Below are 12099 nucleotides of genomic sequence, written 5' to 3'. Positions count from 1 at the left end.
GGTGCAACTGACCGGTCGAAGTTTTCGTTCATTTTAGTGTTTAATTACAATGATCCTTTGTTTTATATACATGTAGCAAAATTTAAGTTCAGAATCTTATCTTTCAACTGTTACAAATATTATTCAACTTTATAATTATTTTTTACCATTTATTTGGAGTTAACCAATACCTAGCAAAACACGACTATTATGTCGGTGCCACTACAGAAACCACCTACCGCGCTGTCAGTTGGAGGGTTAACAATATGTAACAACTTTCAGTCCATCTTGAGTCAATTTAAGGACACTGGTTTTTCCTGCATCGGTATCTTGAATTTTGGAGTTCTTATTCAGCCACAACGCTGTCAGTTGGAGGGTTAACAATATGTAACAACTTTCAGTCCATCTTGAGTCAATTTAAGGACACTGGTTTTTCCTGTGTCGGTATCTTGAATGTTGAAGTTTTTATCTAGCCACAACGCTGTCAGTTGGAGGGTTAACAATATGTAACAACTTTCAGTCTATCTTGAGTCAATTTAAGGACACAGGGTTTTCCTGCATCGGTATCTTGAATGTTGAAGTTTTTATCTAGCCACAACGCTGTCAGTTGGAGGGTTAACAATATGTAACAACTTTCAGTCTATCTTGAGTCAATTTAAGGACACAGGGTTTTCCTGCATCGGTATCTTGAATGTTGAAGTTTTTATCTAGCCACAACGCTGTCAGTTGGAGGGTTAACAATATGTAACAACTTTCAGTCTATCTTGAGTCAATTTAAGGACACAGGGTTTTCCTGCATCGGTATCTTGAATGTTGAAGTTTTTATCTAGCCACAACCCTGTCAGTTGGAGGGTTAACAATATGTAACAACTTTCAGTATATCTTGAGTCAATTTAAGGACACAGGGTTTTCCTGCATCGGTATCTTGAATGTTGAAGTTTTTATCTAGCCACAACGCTGTCAGTTGGAGGGTTAACAATATGTAACAACGTTCAGTCCATCTTGAGTCAATTTAAGGACACTGCTTTTTCCAGCATCGCTATCTTGAATGTTAGAGTTCTTATTCAGCCATAAAGATACGTCCCCAGCAACCAATTTACTTTTAGAAGTAATACGTAAGTAGGTTAATTTTTTGAGGGTTTAGAGTGATAATCACATGATAGCATGTAAAGGTACCTCCAAGTGTAATTTATTCAAGATCAACGTCAATGAATCTTTCCCAGGTTCGGAGTGTCCGATTATTCCAACGCCTACAGTGGGTCCGGCCCCCAGCGCTACTCCGTCACTGCCTCCCTGGCCTCCGCCCCCGTGGCTCCAGCCGGCCCCAGACCCGGCCTACTGGCTCGTCACTGTCCTCCACACCAACTCCACGGACTGGACACTCGCCCGTGACCTCTTCGAGCCTAGATTGGCTCGCCTCTACACCATCGCCTTTCAGAGGTGATCAATACTAACTAATCTATATTACCTACGATTTGTAAGCAGTTGGTTGAACGCTGCCAACTTGATGATATGGGGTTAAGGCTATAATTTATAAAACTTAAATGTAAATTTAAGAAATTATTTTATAACTATTTCGCTTTAAAACATATACTCTTAATGTATTTTTATAGGCTATTTCTCAGATGTCTAGTACAGATGTTCTTTCTATTATGGTTTCATCTACGGCTATCGTATTAGGTTTTATCTACCGCTCAGTCTGTGATATTGTTTCATTTCAGATAAATAAATTCTTACGTTTGAGGTTCGAGTATGCTTTATTGGGAATATGTTCTCCATTTTTATGTGCAAAATAGACAAATTTAAAAGCACAAGAAGTCAACTCTGTAAACAGATCTTGCGTGTAATAATGTACAAAATCAACAGCTTAGCAACGACAAACAAAGCATTTTGAAGTAGGGGCAATAAACAAGGGGTATTGGTCTGGAGGGGATTGCTTGTTAGGTCAATACACGCTCTCTACTGAGCCCAGGGACTTCGGAACTGACAACTGCCAACACCAGCAAAGTTTATCCTAAGGTAATAAATTATCTTCGTCTTTATTTTGTTTATGTGTTTTTCTAGATATCACTCGCTGCAAGCTGATATTTCTTTTATTATTACCATAATAGAACAAAGGGGGAATATTGAACCGCCACGAGTTTTATGACCGTCCCGAGATACTTGAACCGCCACGATCATTAGTGCGGATTATAAGGGTCAGTTTTGTAGGCTTGAAAAACAGTTGAACTGCCACGAGGGTTCCGCAGGTAGCGAGTTAACTGGAATATTTATCCCTCCAGATTCCCACTTAGATATAAGATGGACTAACAAGATTCAAGGAACAATAATAATTCAAGCAACCAACTGTAGTCATAAGTACAGGTTACCATAGTACAATAACTCTAGTACAGTTATCATAGTATTATTATCTTTAAGTGTTGCCAAGCTATTTCCAAGTGTACACGGATTACGTGCATAATAAAACCACACTGTTTTGTGTTGTTTGGTTTGAATTCTGGTGTCCACCAAAGTATAAATCGTACGACCAAGTATAAACCATGCGACAAAGTAAGTAAATTCAGCAATTAGCAGCTTTCTGTGCTATAAACAGTGCAAGGAAGCCAACTTGGTCGGGTGACTGTAGGAAAAATCGTTTTCACCCTTATCAACTATACATAAAATATATCATGGATTTTGAACTGCTTACGGACAATATGGATACAATTGTGGACTTAAGAATTGCGGTCAATGTAACTCATAACATGGTTCCTCAATGCATTTAAAGCTAACTGTAGTGTTGTCGCAAGTTAAATTAAAATATAGTTTTAATAAGACAACTACTTTATTAGGTAGCTTTTACAAAAAAAACAGATTCAGAATGTTTACCAACAAAAACTAAACAAATAATATTCTAATACCATATGTTTTCAAACACATATGAATAACAACACATCTCCCCTTTAAAGATCGAACCTCCGGGTAGGTTTGAATTGTCTTGTTGATCTTCTTAGATTCGCTAAAGGATTTGTCTGCGATGGTTCTGATCTTCTCAGGTTTTCTGAGGGACTGGTCTGCAGTGCTGGTTGATCAGAGGGCATAGTAGTGCTAAATCTTTGCAGTGATCTTCTGTTCCTCCGCAAACAACCATCTTGCGTTTGAATTATATAGGATCGAGGTGCAGGATGTTTGTTTAATATAGTTCCTTCTTGATTCCTGTCCTTTATATGGACTTGAGCTCCATCAGGTAGAGTAGGCAATTCTGTGGCTCTATGTCTTTTGTCAAAATAAATCTTTTGACGATCAATTCTTGCTTCTTCCTTTTCCCTTAACTTTTCAGTGTCTACCAGATAGGGTATTAGTTGATCAGACATTATCGGAACATAAGTGCGGATCCTTCTCCCGAAAAGTAATTCCGCTGGACTTTTCCCATTTTCCAGAGGGGTTGCTCTTAACATAAGTAGCATTTTGTAGGGATCATCACTTTTTTCTAAGTGGTACTTAAAGTTTTTTACTTGCGCTTCTATGGAGCCGTTGCTTTGTGGAAATTTTGGGCTTGATGTAATCAATTTAAATCCATAATCACGACCAAGTTGTTTGAATTGACAGCAGTCAAATTGAGAACCACAGTCTGCTCTCACTGTCTCAGGTACACCATGACGTGCGAAGATGGACTTTGTATATGTCACAATAGTGCCCATTTTTAAGTCATTTAGTCTAGCAATCTCCATAAACCTGGAATAATAGTCTGAGATTAAGAGATACCAGTGACCTTTGCACTTCAGCAAATCGGCACCCACTATTTGCCAAGGTCTATCCGGATAAGGGGTTGGTATCAGCGGCTCTGCTCTCGTAGGGCGATTTTCTGCACATGTCTTGCAATTTTCTACTAGTTCTTTGATTTGTTGAGAAAGACGAGGCCACCACACAGTCAATTTTGCAAAAGATCTACATTTTGTTATGCCTTGATGTCCTTCATGAATACTTCTTAGTACATTAGCTCTTAGAGAATTTGGTATTATAATACGACTTCCAAAGAGAAGTATACCATTTTGCTCACTTATATCTTCTCTATGATACCAATAGGGCAATACATCCTCTGGAATCTTTGATTTTTCTGGCCAACCTTTCACACAATACTGTGACACATGTTTTAGAGTTTCATCTTTCATAGTTTCTTGATTTATTTCTCGCAACCTTTCATCCGAAACTGATGGTAGAGTAGTGTCAATGTTTTGTATATAAGCAAGGATTTCCTCTGTAAGTTCCCATTCCTCTTCAGAGTTCTCTGTGTCTCGAGACAGTGCATCAGCCAAAATCAACTGTTTACCGGGCGTGTAGGTAATGTCATACGTATATCTCATCAGTCGGAGTCGTATTCTCTGAAGCCTGGGAGTAATATTGTCCAAGTCTTTTATCTTGAATATGGAGAGCAAGGGCTTATGGTCTGTCTCAATATGCAAATGCAACCCTAAAATGAGGTGTTCAAACCGTTCACACCCCCAAGCAATCGCTAGAGCTTCTTTTTCAATTTGAGCCCAATTACGTTCGGCTGATGACAAACTTCTTGAAGCATAGGCCACCGGACGTTTAGTTCCATCTTCTTGAAGCTGAAGTAGTGCGACTCCAATACCGTATGACGAGGAATCCGCTGAGAGGAAGGTTTCTTTAGAAATGCTGTATAAAGCGAGACACGGTTCGGACATCAATGACAGTTTAATCTTTTCCAAAGCTTGGTCTTGATCAGGCCCCCAAACAAATTCTGTATTTCTTTGCAGTAAAGCATGTAGTGGATGAACTATGGTCGACAAATTACGAATAAACTTGGCTACGTAATTGACAACACCTAGAATTCTCCTTAGTTCTTTAACATTAGTTGGCGTCTTGAGTTTTTGGATAGCCTCAACACGAGAGGGATCTGGCTTAATACCATTTTTAGTTACAAGGTGGCCTAGTAAACTGATACTGTCATGCCGGAACACACATTTTGATCTATTAAGTGTCCAGCCCTTTTCCTGGAGCCTACACAAAACACGATGTAAATTTTTGCCATGTTCTTCCATATCTTTCCCGTATATAGTTATGTCATCGAAATGGCAAACAACACCTTGAAGGCCTTCAAGTGATTCAGACATTTGACGCTGGAATACTTCTGAACCAGTGGAAATCCCGAAAGGAAGTCGTAAAAATCTGAACCTTCCAAAAGGTGTGATGAAAGTAGTCAAATATGAAGCTTCTTCTGTTATGGGTATTTGCCAATAACCCGAGTTAGCATCTAGTTTCGAGAACACCTTAGCACCATCTAATTGTCCCAGAGTGTAGTCTACAGAGGGCACAGGATATAGTTCTCGTTTAACACTCTCATTAAGTTTAGTAAAATCTACGCAAAGTCTTATTGAATTGTCCTTTTTAGGGACAATGACAAGAGGTGAACACCAGTCAGTCGGAGTGTCTACTCTCACGATAACACCTTTATCCAACATTGCATCTAGTTCTTTTTTTACAGCATCTTTATAGGGTAGGGGAATACGCCTGGGAACTTTGAGAGAGTACGGTTCAGCGTTTGGCTTTAATTTTATATTATAATGAGCTTGTGTATCACCAAGACCGCTGAAAAGTTTAGGGTATGATGTAAAAGGATCAAATGAGCCAGTTGAGTTGACTCGAAACATCCTTTTAACTAGACCCAATTTTTCACTAACTTCATTGCTCAAAAGGGTTCTATCAGCACCAGATATTACATAAAACTGAGACTTACAATATTGATTCTTGTACTGGATTGTACCCTCGAATACGCCTAAGATATTAAGGACAGATCCGTCAGGCCCAATTAAAGCTTTGTTACTTGAATTTAGTGGGTACATAAATAATTTCAACTTATAGAGTGATTGGGGCAAGACACAAACGTCAGCTCCAGTGTCTATCTTAGCTTGAATACATACTCCATTAAGTTTAACTTCAGCAGACCATTTTGCTTTAGGATTCTTTTGAGGATTAACAGACCCCACAAATTTGTCACTCTTAATAACTTCATCTTGAAGAGGGTTTGAATTTATTTCCTTGACATTTTTGAACTGGCAACATTTAGCAAAATGGCCCTTCCTGTTACAGTTTCGACAGAAAATATTCCGGGCAGGACATTTTGGTCGTTCATGTTGAGCGTTACCACACCACTGGCATTGATTATAGTAATTGGTACTGGACGCTTTGGAATCAACTGGAGGTTTCTGAGCAAATTTAGTGCCCCAAGTCCTTGAAGTGACTTTATCTGCAGTTAGTGCATGTTCAGAAGACCCGGACCTCATCAATGATTGTTGCATTTTAACCGATTCGGCTTGTTTAACGTTTGAGACAGCAGAATTAAGGGTTAGATCTGCATTCATTTGTAGTTTTTCAGATAAACTTTTGTCTCTAATCGCTACAACAAGTTGATCTCGTATAGCCTCATCTTTATAAGAAGCAGGAAAATCGCATCTAGAAGCCATCTCATGAAGATCATGAATCAAACTTTCAACACGCTCTTCCTCATGTTGAACCCTAGTATGAAACATGTACCTCTCAAAGATTACATTTTTAGAAGGAGCGAAATATGTATCAAATTTTTTTTAAACAGTTTTGAAACTTTTACATTCCTCAGATGTCAAATTAAATGATTCAAATATGCTTTCGGCCTTTTCGCCCATCATATATAGTAAGGTGTTTACCTGATATGGTTCGTCTTCATTGGTGAGCCCAGATACCGCATGAAAGCGCAAGAAACGGGTTTTCCATTTAGACCAGTTTTCTCCTTTAAAATCAAAATGTTCTGGGGTAGGAACACTAAAACTTTTCATCTTCATGTACTGTATATTGCTAAAACAATAAAAAGCCCGCTGCCACCATGTAGTGTTATCGCAAGTTAAATTAAAATATAGTTTTAATAAGACAAATACTTTATTAGGTAGCTTTTACAAAAAAAACCAGATTCAGAATGTTTACCAACAAAAACTAAACAAATAATATTCTAATACCATATGTTTTCAAACACATATGAATAACAACACACTAACTTTTAAATAGTTTTAAGTTGTCATAACTAGTACAATTTATTAAAAACAGCTATCTTATCGAACCAGTTTTGTTCATTAGGTCGTTGAATCCTGGAAAATAACTGGTTTTTTATACATTTTAGTTGGCTTATAGTTAGTATATATTTTAGAGCCAAGAATTAAACAAGCCTGGAATAAATATAAAAAATATTAAAGTTGAACATTCCATAGATGATATAAGCTTGTTATCAATAAATAATTCGTAATAGTAAAGATGCAAATTGTTTGTTGAGGATTTATGCAAAAACAAAGTTTACCTGCTTACTGCATACCTATGTTAACAGTTATGTACAAATCTAGACATATAACGAATACCACACCGTTATACTTTGCGTGAATTCTCCGTGTTGCTGGAAGTTTTACCCCCTGTACATATTTCTAAGATTTCAGAGATGGTGATGTACGGAATGGAATTTCAACCCCCCCTCAAGAAAAATTATTTGTGTCGCCAAGTCAGAGTTTTACCCTCTGTATACATTACTTAGGTTTCACAAAAATGTCGATGTATGGGTTGGAATTTCATGCCCAAAATGAGGCTAACACAAAACACTGAATTAACGTACAAACGTAGAAATAAATACGTAATATGTTTCTAAAAAAAAAAAAAAAAAAAAAGGAACTATGAGAAAACGAATATCCTTAATACTTACATTGTGTTTCTGTACTAGGAACTACATAGTTTTTTGAGAACTAACGTAAATATTGGAGAACTATCGAGAACTAACGAAGAACTAACGATTGGTGTATAGATATAAGCATTTATAGTCAGAAAACGGCGTCCGCTGGAAATTGTACAACTGTGAAGTTAGCGTACCCACTTTGTATGCCTCGTAACTTTTTTATTTTTTGAGAACTAACGTAAATATTGGAGAACTATCGAGAACTAACGAAGAACTAACGATTGGTATATAGATATAAGCATTTTTATTCAAAAAAAGTGTGCCCGCTGGAAATTCTATAATTGTGAAGTTAGCGTACCCACTTTGTATGCCTCGTAACTTTTTTATTTTTTGAGAACTAACGAAAAAATTTGGGAACTATCGAGGATTAACGAAGAACTAACGATTGATATATAGATGTAAACATTTCTCATCAGAAAACGGCGCGCGCTAGAACCGGAAGTGTGAAGTTAGCGTACCCACTTATTATCGGCTATAACTTTTTTATTTTTTGAGAACTAACGACAAAATTTGGGAACTATCGAGAACTAACGATGAACTAACGATTGGTATGATCAAAAGTGGATACGCTATTATGGGTACGCCAACTTCACGGACCTCACTGCCATAGTACTATCTTTTCATGTCTTCACATGCTTGAACCCCTAAACTTATCCACTAGGTTGTAAATTGTGGTTGTCAATGTAGTAAATAGTAATAAATACAATAAAATCAATAAACAAAAAACAATATGCAAATAATCCTTTTTTATTTAATTAATTTGAATTCTCAAAATTTTGTTTTAAGTTTGAAGCAATAAATACCTCAAAGGTACATAGAGAAGGCTTACGGTGGTATCACCTTGGTTAGGCAACTTACAATATTTAATAATTTTATGAAGTTTATTAATATATATATATATATATATTATTTAGTTACTTTTCTGTGTTACAAAAATGTTTTAAAACTGATTATATTAATTTTTAACAAAGTGAACATACTTGAAATCTTATGTTTTAGTATATCTTTTAATACGCTAAAGAAAAATATATAAAAATTAATTTTATAAAATGAAGCAATCAAAATGCCACAAGTTTTATTGGTTATTCAGATGGATCATTTTGTGTAGATTAAATTTAAAAAAAAAATTGATTTGATTATCATTCTGCCTTTAGGAGATATTAATTTTTTCGAAAAACCATTTTCGCCCCCCAAAAAAATGGTCGAAAACATTCAAATTTTTTTTAAATTTATTAATTGAATAAATTAGATAGATAGAATAGATAGAGTAATTCCATATTTTTTCCTATATTCAGCATAGTTAACTTGATAATACTGATTTTTTTTCATAAGATTTAATCCATAAATGCCTAAGATATATATATTTTTTTAATTTTACAATATCCGCCGTTCTAAGTCTCGGAGAGAGCGAAAACGTCCATTTTTCCAAAAGTTTAAAATGCTATAAATCAAAAACCGTTTAAGATAAAGAGTTGAAATTTGGAATATTTTCATATCTTAGTAGGAAGATCATAACCTCCAAGTTTCGTCAAAATCTGAGATGGTGGGTGACATGGCCTGGATGATTTGATGTCGAATGACCCACGGGTGGTCCATAATAACCGCTAACGATTTTTTTTGTGACAGCTCATCTAACTTATTGGTTAGAGTGATGATTTTTGCGTTGAATGTTTCCTTAATTAAGTTGTTCAAACTAGCCTATTCATTTTTTCTAATGGAGGTGACATTACGATAAAACAATTTGGCTTTAATTTGTAACTAAATATCGGGTTTATTATAGGAAAAATCATAGCCTATACATTGTCATTGTAACAGTAACTCAATTTCGACAAAATTAGATAAAAGACGAATTGGAAATGATCGACTGAAATTAAACCTACACCACGTACTCGGATCTTTAGGACACACGTTGTGTCGATACGTCGTGTTACCTACACCACGTACTCGGATCTTTAGGACACACGTTATGTCGATACGTCGTGTTACCTACACCACGTACTCAGATCTTTAGGACACACGTTATGTCGATACGTCGTGTTACTATCTGTTTTTGTATGTGTCCAACGCATTTTCTTTATCTCTAGCTTATCCACATATGGCTTAGGCCTACTGGCTGTTACCTCATCATAAGTTCTCTTGTGTCTCAATCACCTATTTAATTTATCTTACTTTGTATTCTGGATGCACACTTCGCTTCATGTAGCCCTGTACTCAAAAGCATAGAGCAACAACTACAAAACTTAATAATCTCAATGCCAACCACCTTTCCTGTGTCCAGACAAGTTGAAGGGAGTATTCCATCCAATGAGGCGTGTCCACCTTTTTACCACGATCCATCTAGATCAATTGATTAATCTCTGGAACTAATGTTAGCAGCTACAGTATCTGATACTGCTTGTTTCATAGATTTTGTTCAAACTTCCACTAAAAACGTTTCACAAAATAATGTTATAAAATTTAAAGTAATTAAAATGTCAAGTATTAAAGTATACAAATTAATTGGAGGGCTAAGGATCCATTACTCCGCTAAGCTGATACTCTACCTTTACCTATGACCATAAAGCAACCTAGCATTAAAATCATACAGTTTTGTCTTACTACCTGTTACAGTAATTTCTACATGATCCTGGAGTTTTACTTAAGGGTGCGCTCTACCTCAGCTCGGAAATCTCAGCTCGGGCTTCAGTTGCTATGTTGCACCATTGGACAATGCCGCGAGAAGCGCTTGCAGAGGTTTCCAAGATTACTGTTTTCGAATTAACCAATAATGATAGCTACGCACTCTAAACGGCTTATAGCAGTGCAAATACCAATCTATAGTTCTGCGTTTTTCAAATTTTTAAATAACGTTTTTTCAATAAGTTAGGGCTAGTTGAAGGGACCTTTTTTCTTGTCCCACAAATCAAGTTCATAAGGTGTGTATTAAAAATAAATGAAATAATGAAACGCAGAACTATAGAAAATTTCATTCTCTTTAACATGAGACCTTTAACTTTGATTCTACCTTACAACGTAACAGGTGAAAACAGTAATCTTGCAAACCCTTGCATTCGGTTGCGCGTCAGGGGTAGAGCGCACCCTTAAGCTGTCTTTTCACAATTCACACACTGTAAAGCAGTTTTACAAGCTAGTCACTTAATATGTTTTTAACAATTATTTTCGTTGCAATAATATACTTTACAAACCGCATCGTTTTCTAAACTGGATTGTAATTATATTGTAACATCGTCTCAATAAAAAGAAGGGGTTACCTTTAACTTTAGAAGAAGAAATGTTACTGGGACTTATACCGTTTCCTAGAATGCTAGTAGTAGGCTGTTTATGTACTAGGCCTACAATATATTTTAATATTTCCATTTGCACTTTCAGGCAACCTTCAAAATATTATTGCCACAAAATCTTTTTTAGTGAACCGTGTGATTTTTATTATCTTAAATAATAACTTAAAACACAAACATTAAACACAATATTTCATTCTTAACTAAACTGAATGAATTTCTCTTTATTTTCAAAATGTTTGTAAAAATGTATTGTGTTTGTATGTTTGAATCCCTAAAATGATGTCTGAGAAACGGAGTAGCTTGTTTTTATTTATTTACCCGGTGTTTGCAAAACTATAGTGGATTCTATCGGTATTTTACAAATACATTCTTACAAATAGTCACTGTATCACTAGATAAGACATGGAATATAAAGTGAATCAAAAAAAGTTTAAAGTCTTGATTTTTTAAGTTAAAATTGTATATTTAACTTATTCCGAAATATTTGCGAGTCGTTTAATTAAATATTAACTAATGCAACAAATTGGCTTTTACAGGCAACAGTCCAAACACTTGGGACAAACCAAGAAAAGGAGAGACAGCAGAGATGTGCAGGTCTTCCTTCACAACGTCACTTCCACGATCAGTGCAAGACAGGTGAGTTGACTGAGGAAGATTGGTGAGGGTCACTTACTAACGTCATGTACAGTCAGCTCAAAAAACCTCCCGCTAGTCCCATGCAACGCTCTTCGCATTTACTCTATCACATTCCGCGCAAAGTACACCAAAAGTTTCCGCTGGAGATGTTGCCTTTTTTCTCTAAGTGGTGTTACAAACATTTTAAAATAGAAACCTCTACATTTTTCATTGCAATTCAAGATATAAAATGATTCCGCATGGATATGAAACTAAGTACTACTGCTCCTACTTTTTTTCAATAAGCTTTTTGACTGAAAAATAAAGTAAACAGTTTATGTAAAATGTCTTTACCTAACCCGCCATGTTAATCTTCCCTATCCCAAGCGTGATGTATACAACTTCCTTACTTCTCGAGTGATGTAAAGTTGAAAAAAACTCACTCGGTGATGTAATGAAACCCATTTAAATAACATT

General features: G+C 36.0%; 1 protein-coding gene across 1 annotated transcript in view; it reads left to right on the top strand.

Annotated features, from left to right (window-relative positions):
* LOC128988127 (uncharacterized) overlaps positions 1–12099 on the top strand; it is a 65127-nt gene that overhangs the window by 30036 nt on the left and 22992 nt on the right. Inside the window, exons 3-4 of the mRNA XM_054409346.1 lie at positions 1203–1419; positions 11544–11643. Coding sequence (XP_054265321.1) covers positions 1203–1419; positions 11544–11643 — 317 coding nt within the window. The remainder of the gene's footprint in view (positions 1–1202; positions 1420–11543; positions 11644–12099) is intronic.

The sequence above is a fragment of the Macrosteles quadrilineatus genome, unplaced genomic scaffold, assembly GCF_028750875.1.
Source record: "Macrosteles quadrilineatus isolate MER2022 unplaced genomic scaffold, UCM_ALF_1.0 Scaffold_2__2_contigs__length_208266976, whole genome shotgun sequence".
NCBI lineage: Eukaryota > Metazoa > Arthropoda > Insecta > Hemiptera > Cicadellidae > Macrosteles > Macrosteles quadrilineatus.
This window is presented reverse-complemented; position numbering and strand designations above follow the sequence as displayed.